This window comes from Vigna umbellata, chromosome 3, assembly GCF_029865625.1.
Source record: "Vigna umbellata cultivar VRB3 chromosome 3, Vumbellata_1.0, whole genome shotgun sequence".
In the NCBI taxonomy this organism is placed as follows: Eukaryota; Viridiplantae; Streptophyta; class Magnoliopsida; order Fabales; family Fabaceae; genus Vigna; species Vigna umbellata.
In genome coordinates, this window is record NC_142167.1 from 47138712 (window position 1) to 47162234 (window position 23523).

The 23523-nt window shown below is 32.1% G+C and overlaps 3 protein-coding genes across 3 annotated transcripts; 2 read left to right on the forward strand and 1 right to left on the reverse strand.

Moving 5' to 3' along the window:
• The first annotated feature begins 3951 nt into the window (after positions 1-3951).
• LOC148202737 (uncharacterized) lies at positions 3952-5074 on the forward strand. Its single transcript, XM_088110892.1, has one exon. The coding sequence runs from the start codon at positions 3952-3954 to the stop codon at positions 4921-4923; it is 972 nt and encodes a 323-aa protein (XP_087967018.1). The 3' UTR covers positions 4924-5074.
• Positions 5075-7160: 2086 nt separating this feature from the next.
• Positions 7161-11932, reverse strand: LOC148202738 (protein TRANSPARENT TESTA 16-like). The gene is made up of 7 exons (XM_088110932.1): positions 11696-11932; positions 10514-10583; positions 10115-10279; positions 8963-9004; positions 8796-8837; positions 8263-8473; positions 7161-7334 (listed from the first exon to the last, which is right to left on the reverse strand). The coding sequence occupies exons 1-6, from the start codon at positions 11881-11883 to the stop codon at positions 8288-8290; spliced, it is 693 nt and encodes a 230-aa protein (XP_087967058.1). The 5' UTR covers positions 11884-11932; the 3' UTR covers positions 7161-7334; positions 8263-8287.
• Positions 11933-18073: 6141 nt separating this feature from the next.
• On the forward strand, positions 18074-21533 carry LOC148202739 (uncharacterized). Its single transcript, XM_088110687.1, has one exon. It carries the CDS (start codon positions 18245-18247, stop codon positions 21323-21325), a length of 3081 nt encoding a protein of 1026 aa, XP_087966813.1. The 5' UTR covers positions 18074-18244; the 3' UTR covers positions 21326-21533.
• The last annotated feature ends 1990 nt before the right edge of the window (positions 21534-23523 follow it).

A 23523-nucleotide genomic window follows, 5' to 3' on the forward strand; every position in this document is an offset into this window, starting at 1 on the left:
ACAACAAAATGCAACAAAAATAAGACAATAAACTAATTTACAAAATAAACATAATGTACAATAATTTTATAAATATATAACTTATTCACAAAGAATATCACAATAGATAACATGCATCAAAACATTCATCTAGACTGAATTTATCTAGATATGTGCATTTGTTAATCCATACACTTGTGGTGCTAATACATTGTTTTACTGAACCATCACATATAAGTCTCTCACACAGTTATAAGAGTCCTAATTGATAGATTGAATCTAAAGAACTTGTCATGAAGATCACTCATACAATCTCAAATCTTAAAAAAAAGATAAACAAAGAGTGAAATAAATAAAAAAAAAAAAGAGGAAACTTTAAAAAAATTCTAAAAAATAGTATATTTTAAAATAATAAAAATCATTTATAAAACTTTCTCTACTAAAATGTTTTAATATTAAACTAATAAATTCTCATTATGTTAAAACATTATCCGTTCTAAATAAAATAAAATTATAAGAGTATAGACTTCATATTTTCTGTTGACCAATTTTATGAAAATGAATTAAACATAAATCTAACAACAAAGACAACTTTATTCATAGTTTAAAAGAAAGAGATATAATGTACTATGGCTCATTATACATCAACTTAAACATATCAAATACTTACACACTTAAAACTTTCTTGAATTACAAAAGAGAAAAAAAAGTATTTATAATATCATGTGTTGTTTATTTTTATTTTTAATTTTTGAAACAAAAGTATTTACAAATATTGAAATAAGAATAAACGTAAACATAAATATACGTTTTTACATAATGAATACAATTAAACTCGTCAATTTAATTAGTATGAATGGAAAAAATCGTCCTTTTATGCTTGATAAGAGATTTTAAAACATATTTTTCTCAAAAATTAAGTGAAAGTGAGAATATTATTTTTGTAGAGAAATGTTATTTGTAAATAAACATTCATATAATAATTTGTACAAATTATTTTCTCACTCAAGATTATTATATGGTATGATGATGGTAGAGAGAAATAAATATAAAATGTTGTAAAAATCGTCGAATGGAATGTTTTATTAGATATCGCTTTTCCATTTTACATTTATAATATTAACTAAATTATTCCCTACATGTCAAAATTTATAACTTTAGACATGTAGCATAAATGATTAGCTATCAGAATCTTTCCTCAATAACATTAGTTTTAATTTTATCAAAAGATTAAAAGTGCACCATTCTATCCGTTAAAAAAATACCATAAGTGAATTTTATTCTTTAGGAAAATGTGTAGAGTTGTACAGATAAAATTAATATTAATATTTTGACCCCTTAAAGGAAAAGAGGCTAATAAACAATTGTAATGAAGTTATTAATATTTATTCTTTATTTGCATCACATCATAAAAACTATATAAAAAAATAGCCAAACAAAATATATAATTCATGACTTACAATATATGCTTCTACAAAGTAAAATTCTGAAGTGATATACTAAAAATATTAGCACATCTATTCTTTCTCTTCTCTTTGCATATGTGAAAGGAATAAATAACAAAATGTTCTTTTCTTGATCGTCGTTGACGAAAAGGTAGCCGAAAATGAATCTTTTGCTGAAAACTGATTGAAAAATGTAAAATTTATAATATAAATAAGAAATGTGCATATTTATTTTTATGTATAAACTTTATGTTAAAATTATAGGAGATATAATAAATAAATTATATTGATGAGTGTGACTAAATTTACAATGTGACGAAGTCTTAGGCATAAAGTTAGTTGAGAAAAAGACCTAAGTTTTATAGAAATATTCCATGTTGGAAAACTACATATCCTAATTACGGTCATAAGAAGAATAAATATATGCCTTGTAATAACATCTATATTTTTAAAGAAGAGTTTGTCAAACTTAATGTTGAGTTCGTATAATATATTTCTTTTTTATAATATTTGTAATCCAAAGCAATTTTTTGTATTACGCATTGAAATTGTCATATTTTTATTTTTGGATGATTACACCATGAATAAGTCTCGTGGATTTTTTGGCCATGTTTTAGTTGATGTTGATTTGTTATTTGAATTACCTAACAAAATTTTGGTGGAAATACCTTTACGTTTGTTGTTGGTGTGAAGTGTGAGAAATTGTCTCTATTTTGTTTAAATAGTAAAATGATTGGTCATGATTTATCTAATTGTAGAATATTACAACAAGATGTCAAAGCTAATTTTGGTGTAAGAAAACATTTGGTACAAAAATAAAACAACATTATCAATCTAAGAGTGACACTATTACTTCTCAAGATTCGGTTCTTGTGACAAAATCTATTTAAATGGTGTAACCTGTGATAGAGCCTATAGTGCACCCTATGGTAAAGTTTGTTAGAGTCTATGGTGGAGTTTGTGGTGTAGCCATTGATCCAACCTGAGGTTCAACTTATGCTGAAGTTTGTGGCAGAGCGAATGATGAAGCCTGTGGTGGAGCTTATAATGCAACCACTAGCTTTGTTGGAAGTCTCCCGTCGACTAAAGATAAGACCAATTCATAATTTATAAGTGGGTGCAAACCTCACCCTACAAGCCAATTTTGTGGGGTTGAGTTAGACTTAAAGTCCAGTTCTAACAAGTTTAGCTTGAGGTTCAACTTGTGGTGCAACCTCTTATGTCTATTGCTTAATCAATATAAATTATAAGATAATATTGAGTTTAAGCCCGTCACCTAAAGAATTACTCAAGTATCACTACGAGGTATGATTCATGCAAATAAAAATATTCAAATATCTCAATTTTCCTGTGAACAAAAATGATATCATATTTTACACTACTTTACTTAAGATATTTCATGTTAACTAAAAATAAAATAAAAAATTACATAACATAATTAGACATATAATTTTATTTCATAAACTAATTTTGTAAAATTAAATTAATTTTATTTTTTAACATATTATCATATTTATTTAAAATTTATTATAATAAAATTTAAAGTTTGTTACACTTATCGTGTTATATATTATTAAATTACTTATTAATATTTAGTATCTTTAGATAAGAGAAGAAAGTATATTAAAGATGTATGTCAATAAAAAGATAAAGACAAATTTATAGTAAAAATACTCTTTTTAAAACATCACATTGGAGTACAATAAAAGTAGTAGTATGAGCTACTCTACTAATCCTACATTCCCTTCTCAAAACCAAACAAGCCCTTAAGGTGATGAAAAATGATTTACTTGACTGTACAAAAGTTGCATAAGTGCATTATTAAACTCTTTCTTCTATTGGTGAAGATCTTTCTAATTTAACTTTTGCAGTGAAAAGGACAAGTTAACCTTGTCTTAAAGAGAAGGTGAAAGCATTAATTGAAATGGGATTCTTCTGGCAATGATCTTCGGAACCGATTAGGTACCAAAGTGTATTATTCTAAGATAAGTAAAAATACTAAATTTCATCATTAACTTTAATGCGTTTCACACAACTAACAAAGAAACATGAACATAATCACCAGGTACAACTTCTGCATAATGCTGTTGGTATACCAGTTTTTGTTTGTACATAGCAGATACCATCAGTTTGGCAGCACATCATGCAATCAACAAAATGTTCATCACTCACCAAACAAAATCACTTTCCCTTTGGAGTCACGTTGCTTTAATCTTAACACCAATTTCTTCACTTAAAAATTCAACAACACCCTCACACAAACACTTGGTATGCATCAGATAGGAACTGAATTCCTCTCTGAAAGGCAATTGACAGAGGAAATTGCAAAATGAAAGTGAATAAATGAGGCCACAGGGTTGTTTTAATGCTCTACCAAATTCATTATTCACTGCAAGATGGAATTTTGATTAGTTGGTCTTTCTTCATCCACTTCACCTTGAAGTTGAGTATCCCAACCAACCAAAAGAATTATCCAAAAGGTTCTTATTTATAAGATCAGATTTTAATTTACCAACAGAACCATATAATGAACATGTTGCTCTGGCTCCCAGCATACCCAACATTCCAGCCTGGATGGGACCAAGAACAACTTCATGCCACATTCTTCAAGTGCATCAGTTGGCAAGTGGAGGAAACCTTGGACACTGTCAACTGCCCTTACCACTATTTCTGTGACAAAACACACCCTTCAAACTACCCTCTTCTTGTTGATATCTTGGTGCTTCTCTTCACAGCAGCCTCTTACATTGTGACTCTTGTCACAGTGATAATGGACATGAGTTCTGGAAGAGGGAGAATCTTTTTGAGTCAGTCAAAAAGATTCCTTTTGCCATCTGGGCCAGTGTCCCTTCCGATTATAATCCTGGCCTTTGCAAAGGGTCCTCAAATCAACACAGTATTCCCACTCTCTTGCCTTGGTCCTGCAATTCTTCTGATGGTTCTCATTTCTGCATTGTCCTTTGACAGTGCAGCTGATAAGGACTTCAAGTACACTTTCTTTGTGGCATCAACAGTGTCTGGAATTTTGCATGCAAGCTTGTATCTTGATTCTGTTGTGCTGCCTTATTACACAGGTTTTGATGCACTTGTGTCCTCAACATTTTCAGGTGAGTGTGCATCTTGTGTGTGCAGGAAAGAGGCCTTGGTTGTGGGAGGGAAACTGGTGAGGTACAGGGGTTGGTCAATGACCACATTTTTTGTTGTGGGGGTGTTGTGTTTGAGGATTGTATGCAAAATCTCAGCAGAAAATTATGCAGCAAAATTGCTGTTCATCAAAGAGTTGATGGAAAGGTTTTGCTGGATCTTGATCACTGTGGATTGTGTTTACCTAACACTGAACTCACCACCAGAAAGAGTAGTGTTGAGAGTTGCTGCTTTTGGAGGCATATTTCTTTTGATTTTCCTTCATGTAGTCAAAGAGGCATGCAATCAAATTTACTCAATGGCTTGTTTAGCAGAAAAATTTAGATTGATGTCATCATCATTGGAAACAATGTGAAGACAAAAGCAATTGTGAAAAACTACATGGATTTTGAGAAGCCAATCAATAGTTTAGCTTGTTGTAAATTACATGATGTTGCATAAGATGCTCTTGCAATCATGTGCAAATCGAGTCCTTTCTTTTTCTTCATTTAGTTCCTTTTTCTTGTACATTTCACACCCTCAAGTTAGATCTTAAAATTCAATCCTTATTTTTCTTATTTCAAAGTTTAATTTATAGTATGATTGAAATGAAAATAAATAAATAAATTACTTCACTAGCTCTAATCCAATAAAAGTTGGTCCAATTTTTAATTCAAAGTTTAATTTATAGTATGATTGAAATAAAAATAAATAAATAGATTCCTTCACTTGCTCTAATCCAATAAAAGTTGGTCCTAGTATAACATGAATTTAATATTCCAAAATCTATATTGGATCATCTAATTTATCGAGTTAATTAAATATAAATTGTTCAAGTTATAAGTTAATTCAATCAGGTTATTCAAATTGCAATGAAATAACTATGATGAATCTTAAACTAAAAAATAACATGTATAATTTTAGTAATCATCGTTATAATGAGTTATGATTTTATATAATTTATTATTAAATTTTAATAAAAAAATATAATACCAAAAATAAATTTTAAAATTTAAAATCTATCTACCAATTTATCAATATTAAAACATAAATTTGAGATAAATTAGATATCAATTACATTTAATCATAATTATTTAATTTTGTTGATTCAAATAATCCAACCAAATTTAAAATTATCTCCTATTTCTTCAAATTCAGTTTAATGAATGCGTATTATATACTAAGGTATAGCTCAATTGATAAGGGTCATATTAATATCTACATAACAAAAGAGGTAAAATTCTATTTTGGATATGAGAATCTTATTGATGGATGATTATTAAATAACTTAGTAAATGCTGTCTTTGCATCAAGACATGACTTTTAACCACGATAATTTTCTAACTTTTATACACATAGAAAGTAAAGAAGGAAAATGACTTGCAACAACTTGTTTTTACCTTAAAAAGTTTTTTTTTTTCTTTTACATATTGTAATATTCAAATTAATTATGTTCTACTTTTAATTGGAAAAGGTAAATAGGTTATTAGTACAACATCATGTATAGGGTAAGAAGGATGCATGAGTTAGGTTAGGAAGCCAAAATAAAATAATATATTTCCTTCTTATAAGTATATTTTTGTGCCAATGCAAAAACGTTAATTAAAATATGAATCTTATAAAACTTTTTAATTATTGTAAATCTTATAAGAAAATGTTAAAAGTAATTCAAACAATATAAAATAATTGAAAATTTATATAATGATCATTATAATTAACATAATAAGTTTTTTTTACTCTTTAAAAAAATTAAACTAATACAAGTGTATATTTAAAATTTACATCACATTAATGAAATTAATTTTACTTTTAAATATAATGATTTAAAATATTAATTTATATAAATTATAATATTAATCTACATACTTTAGAAAAATAATCTTATTTTTATTTTTTTAATATAATTATTATTTAATAAAATGAAGATATTCACAAACTTACTAATCGATTTGACGTATAATATGTATAATATATAGGAAGACGTATATAATAAATATGAGACTTAATTATTTTAATATTAATTTTTTTTAATATAAATAAATTAACTATTTTAATATATATTTTATTATTTTATATATATATATATATATATATTTCAATTAAAATTAATTAATAATCATATTTCAAATTTGTATCATACCACTTAAATACCTTATGTATTGCACAAATATTAAGTTAAATATCTGAATGTACATTGAAAAGAAACACTTTAATTAACGTATCAAAACATCAATAAAAAGTACTTGACATTCATTAATTTTTTTTAATGATTTTCTATATGTTAAGTATTAAATGATAAAATAATATATTTTAAATCACAGTATCAATAACCAACATAAAGGTATTTCAAAATATAAATTCAATAAAACTATAAAAATATTAATTAATTAAAAATTCTTTCCTGCTGATTTTCCTACTCTTTATGAAATATTAAATAATAAAATAATATATATGAATCATAACATTAAGTTTGTTTTAGTTTTTTTTTATTGTTTGAATAGTTTATATGTTTTTTAACATTTCTTATATTATATTAGGAGCTCTAAAAAAAGCACTTTCTTCCATACATTTCTATCTAGTATCTCTGTTGTACCATAAACACATACCCTCGGAACAACTAAAATTAAATTTGATCTACATACTTAATTAATTAAAAAAAAAGGTAACAAGTTATTTCCAAGCCATGATGATTCCTGATGAAAGAGGCTTGAAATCTATCTATCATTACAAGGATACCATTAATTAGCTTCTTCCTTCCCTCAAGAAATTACTCCATCTTTCATTACTCTGCAATTCATCACAAGCCACACATATCATATTCTTCGGCATCTATAACTAATGTAATCTATACTAAGAAAGAGAAGAAGAAGAAAAAGCAGAAATTAAAAAAATTATTCATATTAATTGAACTTCATTTGTGTGGATTAAACCATATACGCATGGAGGAATGATATTTCTGAAAACACTGTGATTGAGAATTGATTCAGATTAATTTTGGTATATAACATTATCATTTCTTAAGAATATTCTTCAATTTATTTCAATTCAAAACTAAAATATCTTTAAAAGATAAAAAAAAATAGATAGAATAAGGTAAAGATGAGAAGAAAAAGCTTCCATTAACACAGTTACAATACAACTACAAGATTCTTACTCTTTCAATCGGTAAAGATAAGAAAACACGAGTGATGTAGATTCATAAAAATAAATTATATTCATGAGAATATTTTTCTTATGTCTTATACTAACCATGAGAATGTTACACTCTTAAACTCACATTTTCCAAAATAGTTATGTAAAAACTATAAACAAACACTCCAAAAGTTCATATACTTTCTTCAAGAAACTATTTCTTCAATAAACTTACTCAGCTAGAAAAACCTAGTTCTCATGTTTTGAAGCTGTTATAACAACAAAATACATATGCAAGCAAGCATATCTTTCTAGTGTTCTGTAGACAAAATACATAAACATGTTTACGCAGGTTTAGATTAGACATTTGTTGTCATAAACAGTAGACTCTTTAACACTCAAAAGAAGGAAAAGAAAGTCTTTTCAGAATATAGATTATCAGAAAGAAGACTTAAGGAGTATCCTAGCAAGAAACACTTCAAATATTTTCTGATATATATCTATTCTTTGTAACTGATAAAATAAGAACATAAAGAGATATATATATATATATATATATATATATATATATATATATATATACCATATATTGCTACGCTTTTTGACCTTCACTGAGGCTTGATATTGGGTTGTGCAAGCTGAAGATAAGGGTGAAAGTGTGGAAGCACAGGAGAAGCAAGTTGAAGGATGCTACCAGCAGATTGTTCTTCAAAGAATGGAAACTGATCCATCATATGCATTGGTTTGCTTGCTTCCAATGTAGCCTTCTCAAACTCCAACACTGCTCTGTGTTCCTGAATCTTCCCAACTTTTTTGTTAACAACACACAAACATTACAGTAATATTACTAGTTTCTTAATCATGTCTGATAAAAGTAAGTTTGGACAGCTTTTTCAGTAAACATGTCAACAAGAGAAAAATAGGGATGAGTTTTCTCAAAGTTAAAATTAATTATGTTTATGTTAATTTATAGAAACTTTTTTTGTGTAACTTTTTAAAATTTTTAGTTTTATCTTGTATATGTATTTATTTTATGGAAAAATGTATTATTTTTTTTTATTTTTCTCTTTGCAAACATTTATAATATATATTCGATTTGTAAGCATATGTTCTTACCCAATTGGACAAATTATTGTTTTCCTCTTCCAAGATCCTTTCCTGAATTATAATTAAGAAGGTAGAGTTAATAAATATGAACGATAATGTTTTGTGTCTACAGAAAATTAATGGGTAGGGTTTGTATAATGTATAGATGATGGATGTGAAAGAGGGCCATTAATTACCTTCCTTCTCAGATTCTCCATTTGTTGTTGTAAGAGTTCATTCTGCATGGATATATAGTAATGTCAGACAATTGGTGACAAAGATGGAACCATGAAAAGTGATTGGTTATATTACAAAGAACTCTTCTTCATGTTTCAATTGTTTTAACTTTTTTGCTTAAAGTGCATTTTTGAGGACAAATTCGAAACATATATTACTAGAATTGTTAAATTTTAAAAAATTTATAAAAATAAATAAGTCATGTAATTCTCACACAATTAATCTAAAAAGTAGTGTATTTGAAGATGATATTTGCTATACTTAATTTGAGAAGTGAAAGTCGTCGGCTTCCAACTACTTTTCATCATATAATCGATTACTATTATCACTATATTTTAATAGTGTTATCACTAGATTTTAATAGTGTTATCAGTAGATTTTAACAGTGTTATTCACAATTTATCTGTAATAGATTACAATTGCATTAATAATCAATTACAAGTATTTTATAATACACTACAATGATTAAAAGTAGTTGGTACGTAGCATATTTTCACTTTTCACAGTTTTGGGTTGCACGACTTTTTTTTTATGAAATTGTATGGAGCACTTTTCTATTTTCAGTAAATTTTTTAACTTCATTTTGAAACATGGAATTTATAAAACCTGTGTAATTTTATTAAAATCAATGAGTAACAAAAAAAAAAAAGAGTATTACACATAGAAAACATGACTCTAATTAATCTACATGACCTTGAACACTTAGCCACTTTAATTATTGACACACTCCGCAGAAATAACATGTTCTGACATTTGAAATAATTTTGATGACCAAGAAAACCAAACAACTAGTTTGATATTTTAATGAATCAGGTAATTTTGTTTAATTTGACACACATCACATACTTTTCATAATTTTCATCAAACATTTTCACTGTAACGAATTAAGGGTAAGATCTCATCTTTGAAGAACTGTTATAGACCTCAATTAAAAGTAACAGCAGAAAGCATATACTTAACTGATATTAAAGTAGTCACAAGCACTAAACATACTCCATTAAATGCATCTTTTTAGTCACAAAAATCTTATTACCTCAAATTTTTAACACCTGTTGAAAATGTAATAGACAAGAAATTAAGTTAAATAAGTATCAGAGAACAGTCATACATACCTGACGATTTCGAACCTTTGCCACAGAATTCTCCAATTCTTCTTCAAGTTTAGTCAAATCTTCGAATTGCAAACATCCAATGTCTTCTCCAAGATACCTTTGAATTCCCAGTTCAAGACGGAGAGTTTCTTGCCTCAGCATTGCCATGTCATGGATAAATTCTTCCTGCAAAGTAGAATATTTTAAGCAATTATTCACCTTTATTCTTGTACATTCAAAAAATTTACTTTTCAAACTTTAAATAAACACATGTGAGTTTAGCTTTATGTACCAAAATTTACCCTATTTGCAAATGTATAGAAACTTTTCTTTGATTCATAATACAAAGAACAAAATCACTTTTTTTTTTCTTTGATTTTATCAGAATATGAACAAAAATTTAACACTTGAGCCTCATACACGGGGATGGTCACATTCTGCAATGCGAGCTCCTGTTGCTCTCTGGTACTTTTCTATGATCTGCTCCATCCTGATCACGGAGTTTTCATGTTTAATACAGTCATAAAATAAATCCATGATGAATCAAGCTTCATATTTTACAGAAAATAAAATCAGCAAAATGTCAAGTGCACTGGATATGGTACTTTCGACTACTTAGGTGAGAAACTATAAATTATCAAACAGTTTTAGTTAACTCTGAGTTTGATATGACAGTCTTAATTATTAATATCTAGTAATGTAAACTACTAGCTGGTAAGTTGAAGATGAGTAACATTGAACATGGATGCAGGAAAAAGAGACGAGTTTGATTAATACGATAGGTTTTTAGCCAGAAAAATGAATGCATAGTTCAGACATGAAAAGTTAGGGTTTGATGAGAGAGTTTAATGTAGAAGATCACAAGTATATTGTGGTTGAAAACGAAATCTATAACCCAGCACATGCCACACTGAGAAAACACATCATTGCATGAACTGATCAGATCTATAATCACTATGTCAGACATGAAACTGCACTCCAAGTCCAAGGCACTCAAGTGGGTCAACCTTACTTTCGAGAATGAAATTAAGATGATATCGACCTAAAACCTCCTCTCACATGACACACAGACACAACACAAAGAGCCACTTAACACACCACAGAATCAGTATACATATGAAGAGAGAAATTAATCAACAAGATGATGAAAACTACCACAGATACGTAAGCCATTTTGGAAGAACTAACACAAGAAAACTGTTACATATATATAGATACAAATATCTAGAAATCCTTATTTTACTTTAGGGACAGAATGAAAGTTTTAGAAGCAATTAAGAAGAAAACAAATCAACAGAATTAATGCTAAAAACTAGAGCAGAAATGGAAGCCATTTTGGAAGAATATAAAAACTGAAAGCTGTGTGTAGAAACAAGTCACAAATTTACCCTTATTATACTTCAGAAATGGAATCAAAAGTTTAGTAGCGAAAAAGAATCACTTAGTCAGAAAAATGCTAAAAACCAACACAAATGGAAGCCATTCATAAAAAATGCATACTTGTACGAAATTTTACAAACCCTTGTCCTACTTCAGAAGTTGAACAAAGTTCAAAAGCAAGGGATCTGAGAGAAAAGGAAATGAAGGTGTAGTGGCATGCACCTGAAGGGTTCAGTGCACCATTGCCACATCTTCCCAGTGCTGGAGAAGATGATGATCCCGATCTGTGCATCACAGAGCACAGAAAGCTCCTTTGTCTTCTTGATGAGGCCACCTCTTCTTTTGGAAAAGGTAACTTGCCTTGTGGTGGTGTTCTCGATCCTCTTTATCTCAATCTTTCCACGTCCCATGTCTCACAAACCCTACCTCAATTTCCTTCTACCCTTAGTTTCTCCTTGAATCCCTACACACATTACCACATAAAGAAACAAGTTAAAGAAAATTTATATATATGTCTATGTAAACCAACCCTTTGAGTTCTTCTACCTTCTAATTTCAACAGCAAACAAGCATGGATTTTGACAGAAAAAAAAAACGATGACTGTATTACTTATAATAACAAGTTAGTAATTTAGACTGCATAAATATACTGTGAGCAGCTATATGATTGAAAAATGCAGAAAATTCTTTATAAGGGCTACTTGTAAAGTAAAAGATAGGGGGCATTAAAGAAAAAGCTGATAAGGTGAGAAAGAGATGAAGTAGAAGAAGTGTTGAAATCAACAACTTCGTACCTCTGAAAGCTTTCTTTACTTGTGGAATTAGAGCTTGAGAAATATGACACTAGCTTGCTATTAATATATACTACCAAACGTGAAGGAAATTTCTGAGAGCCAACCATGGATGTCCAAACTGCCACAATGCAATTTTGCATATGACAGGATAATGCAGAGGAGACGCAAGGGTAGTATTGTCATTTTGTGTTGGTGATATAATGAATGTGTAGTAGCTATAAGGTACACATATGTGCATACATATACTTACATGCAACTTTTACTAACAAGTGTTCATCAATCTTCTTGCTAAGAACATAGGTTTGAATTTCTGTGGTGTGTATGAAAATTTTGCTGGTGCGCATGAGATTTTAGAGGCATACCTCATTCGTCTAAATTTATTTCTTAAATTGCATGAAGCAGGTCCAAGCAGAAGATGAGTAATGGAGTGTTCTTTTGAAGGGTCTTGTGGTAATACTCTCAAAAGATTAGGGTTTGTGGTGTCATTTCATGAGTGTGGACAGAAGGAGTTGTAGCAAACTAAACCACTATCATTCCTGGGTCTAAAGTGAAGTCTGAAGTTTGCCACAATAGGAAAAAAGTGAGAATATTAAGGTTTCTATAAATGGTTGAAGACTAAATTAGAAAAGACAAAGAATCACAATTTCTGTGCACAACCTTCATTGCCACATGTGCCAGTATTAAGAGCCTCTTACTCTGTGCCCACAAGACACCAACCACCTTTGAAAATCAAAATAATTTTCAGAATATGTGCATCTATATCTGTATATATATAAATGTTTTTTTTTTCTGCATCACTCTTTCAATGGTTAATATATGTTGTGCCTCGTTTATCAAATTATTGTAATGTATATGCAACTGTTTAGATGTTAGAAAAGCATTATTATTACAGCACAACTGTATATATTTATCCAACAATTACCCTTCTCCGCTTTTCTTGGTTTAATTTCATGTATAAGAACCATGTTAAAATGTATTCTAACGTTGTTTCTTGAATATATTATTTCACCTATTATTAAATTATTGTCTAACCATCTATTATAGTTTAGTTTCACATTTTGAGATATATATTCCTCGAGAAATAGATTAGAAATCTTATATCAACTAGAACCAATTTAATATATATATATATATATATATATATATATATATATATATAATTATTCTATAAGAAAGATATTATATCGTAAATCTTTCAAATTAGAAACTCGAATTTACTAGTATTGTATCGAGGAAAACAGATCATGTTTAACTTAATTTAAACTTTTAGCAATATTCAGATATTTAATATACTCTAATTTAATAAATAAAATAATTATTGAACAGTCATCTAGCTGGTCTGGATGTAGACATATAACGTTATTCATTTTGTGCAGACGAGAGGTGAGTTTAGTTTCATTTGAAGAAGAATCCAAAATACATCACCCGTTAGTACTCAGAATACACTTTTTCTCTCTGTTCACATTTTTCTTTTTCAAATGAGTTGAAAAGAAAGAGTAAAGGTGTTACTTCCTTTTTATGTCAACCATGTTCTTCAAACATTGGAGAGAAAGAATAAAATAAAGGAAAATGTTCTTACTTTTTAACGTGAACTAAACTTTTTGTACGTACAATTTGACTTGAAAGAAATTTTCACATGGTTTTTAAAACTTTTATTTTAATTTGTTTATATAAGTTAATTTAGTTTGTAAAACTGTTTCTCTTTTTTCTAGAAGTGTTTACAATTTCTTCCAATCATATACAGTCTTTATTTTTAGAATAAACTGTTTGAACCTGTTTTTTGCATCCAAACACAAAAGGTGTATCAAAATTTAAAGAATCGTGTTTTGTAGGCTAATTTGAAGAGAGATATAACTTTGTAGAACTATATTTCATTTATAAGAAAACTAAGGTGGAATATTGGAGAAAAAGTGATTTGTTGCTATCGTTGGAAGTGTCATAATGGAAATGAAAATGAGATAATGTGGTTATGAACTTTGTTACTGTCTCCATTTTGTGAAGAACATAATTTTGTTTTAGTTATAGTGGATCAGTGGATGAAAAGTGTCACTTTTTTGAAAAGTATGACCTAATTATATATCAAAAATGAGATTGCATGATATACTTTTTTATTATTATTATGTGTTACAGATATCTTATGTTAACTTCTAAATTTTAACAAATTTTATGAACATATATATGATCGACTAAGTTGAGTAGTCTTTGATTATTTGGTCAAGACAGGTGCGAGATTAGGAATGTTTTCATTATGGTACACATGACAATATTTGGATTCGAAGCCTCAAACTCTCAGCATCATCATAAATTCCCATGCATAAAAAACAAAGCAATTACTAAGATAATTAAACAAGATTAAGGTATTAATCCAAGGTTAGGACAAGGGTAAGTTAGGCCAACAACAATTAGGCCAAATACAGGCTCATGATAAGGTAAAAGCCCACAAGAAACACTATAAATAAGGCAACCTAGGTAGTTTATAGAGTTAAATTAGAGCAACATTTATTATCTTCTTAAATTCCACATAACTTGAGCATTGCTTTTGCAGGTAATCAACCCTGTAAGGATCGAATAGACACATGTGGACAAGCGAAAAGGATCCTTAAATGTTCAATTGAACTGTGTGGTAGGTAGACGACCAATCCATATTGTAAGATAGTCTAGTCTTAATAAGAATGTTATGCAATAAGCACACAAAAGACTCAATTATGCTTATCTTGTTTAGACAAATGGTCAATATAAGATAACAACCAATTAGTCATTAAAAGACCTACTTAGGGCATGCATATTGGATTATCTAGGGAGCCAAGATGAGATTTTACTTTTATATATAGTGAGTTGACTAGTGTTGAAATCAGGAGTAGTTGATACTCGTTGTAAACCAAGAGTAGTGAAACTCGTGTAATCTTTGTTAAAGATTAGTGGAACCCCTTAGGAGGTTTTAAGGGAGAACTAGACGTAGCTCAGGTTGGAACAAATCAGTATAAAAATATGTGTTATTGCTTTGCCTTAAACATTTTTCTAAACGCTCTTTTAAACATACAAGCGTCTAACATCTGTTGCAGACTGTCTAACCCCTACAAAAGTTATTAAACATTATTTTGCAAAAAGTTTTTAAAACACTATTCAACCCCCTCACCACCCTCCCCCCCTTTTCTAGTGTTTTCTTGTGTTTCAGATGTAGCAGTGCAAATTTTTTACTCCTAGCTCATGAGCAAGTCGTAATCCAGCAATAAAGGCTTCATACTCAACCTGATTGTTGAAGTCGTTGAAGTTAGAATAGATGACCTATTTTAGGATAGAGTCATCGGGTCCTCCAAGATGATGTTTATGTCACTACCTTTATTGTTAAAGAGACCGTCGATGTTGAGGGACCACCACACAAGTTGTTTCCCTTTAGTTTGGAGCTTAGTTAGGAAATCTGCGAGGAATTATGATTTCATTGGTCCCTACTTTGGTAGGTTAGCCAAAACTAGGAAAGCTCTATGACCATGTTGTCATGCGCACTGCTAGCTCGGGTTTCTGTAGAATATGCTTGATGTGATAGTTTATGCGAACACAAATGTTGAAGTTGTAAAAGTAGTAGCGTAGTCGTCAGGTTGAAAAGATCATAATTAGGACAACTGTAGGTCTAAACTCCTTTTAAGATCCTAAAAAGGGGTTTCGTTTTTTGTGTTAGGCATGGTAAGAAGCAAGCTAGAGAGACAAGTTTGTCTTTTAAACTCTAGACCTCTTTCAGATTAGCTAGGCTTCTCATGCTAAGAATAACTTTGCATTTGTCTAGGCTAGCCCCAATCCCTCGTGAAACTTAGAAACTTGTCGTCTCCTACACCAAAGAAACAATTTTTCGGGTTTAGCCTCATGCTATGGTGGCGTACCTTGTCTAAGACAGCTTGTGGTGTGTCAAATGGTTGATTGCGGTAGCAGATTTGACTACCATATCACTCATGTAGACCTTCGTTATATTTCCCATGAGGTCAGTGAACACCTTGCCCATCAACCGTTGGTACATTGTCCTAGCGTTCTTCAAACTGAAAGGCATGACCTTGTAGTAAAAGTTGGCCTCTTTCGTTATAAAGGTTGTTTCCTCTTCGTCAAGCAGGAACATTCAAATTTGATTGTACCTGAGTATGCATCTTCACCAACTGCCTCGACCTTTGGTACTAGTACATGCCCTTCATAACCTCTATCATCCATAAAGCCTTCTCTCCTCCTACCATTGAGGAAACATCGACATCTCCAGCATAGAGCAAAACCATCTCATACTCGCCTCTTAGGTTCACAACTCCCTCGTCTTGTCCAATGTTGACCCTAAACAACTCACCACTTTTGTGATCGGCGGGGCTGAGCTACTTTATACATATGCTAAGCTCCTTACGTTTAGGTTTGATGAAGTCATTAGATAAGAAAAAAATTTGAAAACGTTAAAAGGGAGAGATGAGAAAGAAAGCTGAAAATGTTAAAAGAAACAAAGAAGAAAGAAGAAAATGAAATGAAAGCAGGAAAGTGAAAAATTTAACCTCACAATCATCTAAAATGTATTATAATTTGTGAAATTCATAATTTTTTAAAAAAAATTAAAACTCTCACTACTATTAGTTTTTAGACAATTCACCATAATCATCTTAAATAATGTATTTGTATAGTTTTTATAATCTCTACGAAATAACTCTCTCTCTCTATATATATATTTTAATGTATTAATAATAATTATATTGCCATCTCATATTACATCTACTTCAATATTTGATTAAAAGCTCAAGTATATTAAAATTGATTGTAATTTTTTGGTATAGAGAAAACTATGTTCAGAAAAACTATCTACTAATTTTACTCATAATCAATCATTATATATAGATACAGAGAGAAAAAAAAGACTAGAAATTATATATATATATATATATATATATATATATATATATATATATATATATAATATTTGATAATTTTTTTTCTTTAATATTATAGAATAGATTATGGTTGATTTGCTAAACATTGGATTTCTTTTCTTTCTTTTTAAAGAAATAGTCAGTATTTAAATTAATATATTATTTTTCTTATATATTTTTTATTAATTTTATTTATTTGACAAAAAATATTACTATTTTTTGAATTAGAAGTAATTGTTTTTTATTTTTTATTTAATTTCTTGAAAAAATAATTTATTATTTGAATTAATATAATATTATTTTTATATCATTTATTTATTTAGTTTTTTTTTTATAGAAGTACTTCAGATATTTTTATGCTACTTACTTTTACTTAAAAATATTATAATTTTAATTATATTCTATTTCATAATTTATAATAAGTTTTGATTTATAATTAAAAATAAGTATAAAAAGGACTCTGGTTGTCCCTGTAGTGTTATCTTTATCCTTGGACAAGGCATTGAACAATATAGGAAAGACATGCATGCCATATTAGAGTAAAAAAATTAGAATAAAAATATTTTTGTGTTTTTTATTATAATTTGTAATCATAATAAATGAGATATTTTCTCTCAAAATCAACTTTTTGATTATAGAACATTTATGCCATAGTCTTGTCTTTAATGTGCTATTAAAATCAACAATCAAATATTATTATTAATTATTAATTTTGTATAATTATAAATATAAGAGATTCCCTATCCTAACTTAAAACTATTTTAAGTCCCCAAATTTAGATAAAAATATTTTCGAATTTAAATTATTAAAACCATAATTAAATCTAATTTATATAACCGAAAAAATAAGCACAAAATCCAGTTTGATAATCTGTTGTATGAAGATATAATAGTTTATGTTTGAATAAAGATATGTAGTCCTTCTTCTTTGTCTTGAAATTGCTTTTTAGGGTTTATCAGATATTGGCGGCATGTTTGGATTGACGTCGTTTTACGGCAAACGCGCGTTATACCGAAGCCGCTGTCTCTAACTTCTGCGTCCTTTTACCAGTTTTTTTTTTTTTTTCTTGAAGTGCTTCTTCAGATTCGAAAATGGAGGAGGGAAGTTCCGATGGCAATTGCGACCGCGATCGAATCCGCAACATCTGCATCCTCGCCCACGTCGACCATGGCAAGACCACCCTCGCCGACCACCTAATTGCGGCTGCGGGCGGCGGCGTCGTTCACCCGAAGCTCGCCGGGCGCGTCCGCTTCATGGACTACCTTGACGAGGAGCAGCGGCGCGCCATCACCATGAAGAGCTCCTCCATCCTCCTACGCTACCGCGGCAACGCGGTGAACCTCATCGACTCCCCTGGTCACATCGACTTCTGCAGCGAGGTCTCCACGGCGGCTCGCCTCAGCGACGGTGCGCTCCTCCTGGTCGACGCCGTGGAGGGCGTCCACATCCAGACACACGCCGTCCTCCGCCAGTGCTGGATCGAGCGCCTCACCCCATGCCTTGTTCTCAACAAGCTCGATCGCTTGATCACCGAACTCAAACTCACTCCCTCCGAAGCTTACACGCGCCTATTGCGAATCGTGCACGAGGTCAACGGAATAGTCAGCGCTTACAAATCAGAAAAATACCTCTCGGACGTCGATTCTCTACTCGCCGGCACCGGAACCACCGGCAGCACTGGTGAGACTCTGGAGGATTACGACGATAACGAGGACGTTTTTCAGCCGCAGAAGGGGAATGTTATATTCGCTTGCGCCTTAGACGGTTGGGGATTTGGGATTCGTGAGTTTGCGGAGATATACGCGTCCAAGCTTGGTGCAAGTGTGAATGCGTTGTTGAGAGCGTTGTGGGGACCTAGGTATTTTAACCCTAAGACGAAGATGATTGTGGGGAAGAAAGGTGCTGGTGCTAATAAGAAACCTATGTTTGTTCAGTTTGTGTTGGAACCCTTGTGGCAGGTTTATCAGGGGGCGTTGGAAGGGGACAAGGGGCTGGTGGAGAAGGTTATTAGATCGTTTAGTTTGTCGGTGCCACCGCGCGAGCTGCAGAATAAGGATGTGAAGGTCGTGCTGCAGGCTGTTATGAGCCGGTGGCTTCCGCTGTCGGACGCGGTTTTGTCGATGGTGGTTAGGTGTCTGCCGGACCCGGTTGCGGCACAGGCGTTTCGGATATCGAGGTTGATTCCGAAAAGGGAGGTTGTTGGGGATGTGGTGGAGGAGCGCGTGGTGGAGGAGGCGGAGATGGTGAGGAAGGCAGTGGAAGGGTGTGACTGTGGGGATGAGGTTCCTTGTGTGGCTTTCGTGTCGAAGATGTTTGCTTTGCCGGTTAAGATGGTGCCCGGACAGAGGGGGGAGGTTGGAAATGGCTATGGTGACGAAGGGGAGGGTGATTCCGATGAGTGTTTTCTGGCTTTTGCTAGGATTTTTAGTGGGGTTTTGTATGCGGGGCAGAGAGTTTTTGTGCTTTCTCCATTGTATGATCCGTTGAAAGGAGAATCGATGCAGAAGCATATACAGGAGGCTGAGTTGAAATCGTTGTATTTGATGATGGGTCAAGGGTTGAAAGTTGTGACATCTGCCAAGGCAGGAAATATTGTTGCCATTGGAGGTCTTGGGCAGCATATATTGAAGAGTGCTACTCTTTCTTCCACTAGGAATTGTTGGCCTTTTTCGAGTATGGCATTCCAAGTTGCCCCGACTTTGAGAGTAGCGATTGAGCCGTCCGACCCTGCTGATGTGGGTGCGTTGCTCAGGGGCTTGAGGCTTCTCAATCGAGCAGATCCGTTTGTTGAGGTCACAGTGTCTTCTAGGGGAGAGCATGTTCTTGCTGCTGCTGGAGAAGTTCATCTTGAGAGGTGCGTAAAGGATTTGAAGGATAGGTTTGCCAAGGTAAGCTTGGAGGTTTCTCCACCTCTTGTGTCCTACAAAGAAACCATCGAGGGAGAGGTATTGAACGTGATGGAAAATTTGAAAGTTCTTAGCAGGAGATCAGATTATGTTGAAAAAACAACACCCAATGGAAGATGTGTTGTTCGGGTGCAGGTGATGAAACTTCTACCTTCTCTGACAAAGGTGCTCGATGAAAGCTCTGATTTACTTGCAGATATCATTGGAGTAAACTCTGGGCATACATTAAAAAGTTTGGAAACCCAGAGACCAAGTATTCTTGAAAATGAAAACCCAGTTGAAGTGCTAAAAAAACGCATATTGGATGCAGTGGAGGGTGATATTTTGAGCAGGAATGAAGATGACAAGGACCATGCAGAGAAATGTAAACTGAAGTGGCTAAAGGTTTTGAGGAGGATATGGGCACTTGGACCAAGGCAGATTGGTCCTAACCTACTATTCACTCCTGATAACAAAGCAGAGAGTACCGATAACTCTGTCTTAATACGTGGTTGTTCTCATGTATCAGAGAGGTTGGGTTTTGTGGCCGATTATAGTACCAGTGACTCTGTTGCCGAGAGGCCTTCAACTGCAAACCAAGCTCTGTACATGGACGCTGAACATCTTGAGAGTAGTGTAATATCTGGGTTCCAGCTGGCCACTTCAGCCGGACCCTTGTGCGAGGAACCTATGTGGGGTTTGGCATTTGTTGTTGAGGCTCGCATATCTCCATTTTCAGGGCATGGTGATGAATCTGAAACGCCCCAGCAATCTGAGCAGTATGGCATCTTTGCAGGGCAGGTAATAGCAACTGTCAAAGATGCATGTAGAGCAGCTGTGCTTCAGAATAAGCCACGGCTTGTAGAAGCAATGTACTTCTGTGAATTGAATACACCTACTGAATATTTGGGTCCTATGTATGCTGTACTTTCCCGGAGAAGGGCCCGAATTTTGAAGGAAGAGATGCAAGAAGGTTCCCCTTTCTTCACTGTCCATGCATATGTTCCTGTTTCTGAGAGCTTTGGTTTTGCGGATGAGCTTAGAAGGTGGACTTCTGGTGCTGCAAGTGCACTTCTTGTCCTTAGCCACTGGGAAGCACTTTCTGAGGATCCTTTCTTTGTACCTAAAACAGAAGAGGAAATTGAAGAGTTTGGAGATGGTTCTAGTGTTCTTCCAAACACCGCAAGAAAGTTAATTGATGCTGTCAGGCGTCGCAAGGGCCTTCCTGTGGAGGAAAAGGTTGTGCAGCATGGAACCAAGCAGAGGACACTGGCTCGTAAAGTCTGAGGCATCTCGTTACAGTTGTCTCCTTAGCTGTTACGAGAACATCTAGTTGTGGAATATGTGTAACTCATACTTCATGTACTGTACCGTTAGGAACAATTTTTCATTGTGAGTTTATTTATTTGTAGCTTCACCAAAATTTTGTTACATAGAATACAATCAAATTCATGATGATTTTATATTTTGAGTAAAATATAATGTTCCATTTCAATGTATGTATGATTTGGCTTTTCTTATGTTCTGGAAAATGGAATTTGACTTCAGATCGGTAGCAATATACTGGCTGTGGTGTTATATTCATTTACCATGCATCTGTTTCACTCATCTGACAATCAATTCCTAAGCCTTTGAAGGCACAAATTGACCACTTTACATTCTTTTCATCTCCACCTTTTCGTCATTATTATTTTGTTTTTCTTGCGGTGATTTCTTTCTAAATTGCCATGGTTCAAAAGTATCAAATGTCAAAACTATACTGTCATAGTTGATTGCTTTATGAAGACTATTCAGACAATGAGTATTAAGTTCATTGACAAAATTATATTTCCATGGTTCACAAGTATTAAAGGAGTGAGGTGATCAAATAGCAAACAATGCATAATTTTTGTGAAACATGTAAGTTTTATTAAGCTTTTGTGGTGTAGTGTTCCAATTTCCCTGAAAACTTTATTTCAGTATCCTTCACAATTCAGAAGCTTTCAGCAGTCAAGCATATCTATCTTTTATGATAGTTTTAAACCACTTCTGCAGGTTAGAGAGGGAAGAAAGCGCAAATTCATTCTAGCCTATGTATCAAGAGATAAGATGCGTGTAGCCTATCTTGTTATTGTTCTGCTTTATGGTTATTTCTCGGTCTGGTGAATATTATTTGCTCCTTTCTAGTTTCAGCTTTAGTCTTGTACATTTGATGTGTCTAAAATGTTAAGTATCAGATAGCACAGGAATAGATATTAATGATGTATTTATTTGTTGAGTGAATATGTTTTGCTACTTTTTTGTTTGATTAATATACTTATCCCATTACTTGTATGTTGAGTTGAAAGTACGGATCCTACTCCGATCTTGCTAGTTCCATCAAGGATCAGATTGGTTGGCATGATTTGGTAAACCCGGGTGCATTGTGGTAGTGAGGAATGGTGTAATATTGTTTTGTATTGCATTGTGTATTTTGTTTACTGAATTGAGTTTGCCACTTGCCAGTGCCAAATGTTGCCATGGACATGTGGATGCAACACTGATATTAAAGCATGTATTTTGAAGGGTGTCTTTTGAATCTAATTTGTACGAGACTTCAAGCTGGTGGGAGTCTCTTCAATCCACAGGAGGGAACTCAAACTCCAGCTTCCTGATTCATTTCCTAATCTTCAACTCTTGATCAGGTTCAGGTTCATTTAATTGGTGAAACTGGGGATGGAGACAACTTTATTTGATTATTTGAATCATGTGTGTTGTTGGTTGTATTCTGATTCCAAGTTGTCATCTCTGAGCCTGAGAGCCGAAGAGAATGCTACTTTAGGATGATAGTATATAGAAAGTATTTGGTCAAGAATAGGTGTCAGGTCACTTTCCTTCCTCATGTTCAACGTATGTTTAAGAAGTGTAAGAGTCAATGTGTGTGTGAAAAGCTCTATAGTGAAACATTCATCAGAAGCACATGTTGGCCTACCTAACATTCTCAATTTGATATTGATGGGAACTAAACAAGTTAATCTGATTAATACACTTATGTATCTGCACTAACATACATAATTGAGAAGTTTCATATGTTAAAGTTGTTGAATTAAAAAATGTCAATCTTAGTCCTTTTTTGTTCCATGTATAGAAGTAAAAGTCTATAATGTACATGATAAGAAGATTTTCTTCACTGACTGTCCTAAGAAGTCTAAAAAATACAAATTCTATTATTTGAACCTTAGTAGAAGAATAGTTAATTATGGTAATACTTGTTTCATTGTTAATTTTGGAAAGATTATTTACTTAGTATGACAATATACTTTATAGACAAATTTTAAGAAAGACATATTGTCTAAATTCAACTATTTGGATGTTAAGTAAAAATGAAAATAACATTTAATGCTGCATAAAGTATATTTAATAGATGCAACGACATTTAAAAGAGTTGAAGGTCCTCAACAACCCAAAACAGAAGTATATAAAACAATTCAAGGAGAGAGACTATATTGTATAGTGCAAAACTCTAT

What these genes read in the sequence shown, in the direction of transcription:
- LOC148202737 (XM_088110892.1), top strand. Translation starts at nt 3,952, where the DNA reads ATGAACATGTTGCTCTGGCTCCCAGCATACCCAACATTCCAGCCTGGA.
- LOC148202738 (XM_088110932.1), bottom strand. Translation starts at nt 11,883, where the DNA reads ATGGGACGTGGAAAGATTGAGATAAAGAGGATCGAGAACACCACCACA. An exon ending in TGGTGCACTGAACCCTTCAG is followed by an intron (nt 10,584 to 11,695) that starts GTGCATGCCACT and finishes CTCCGTGATCAG; the next exon opens with GATGGAGCAGATCATAGAAA. An exon ending in CAAAGGTTCGAAATCGTCAG is followed by an intron (nt 9,005 to 10,114) that starts GTATGTATGACT and finishes ATATCCATGCAG; the next exon opens with AATGAACTCTTACAACAACA.
- LOC148202739 (XM_088110687.1), top strand. Translation starts at nt 18,245, where the DNA reads ATGGAGGAGGGAAGTTCCGATGGCAATTGCGACCGCGATCGAATCCGC.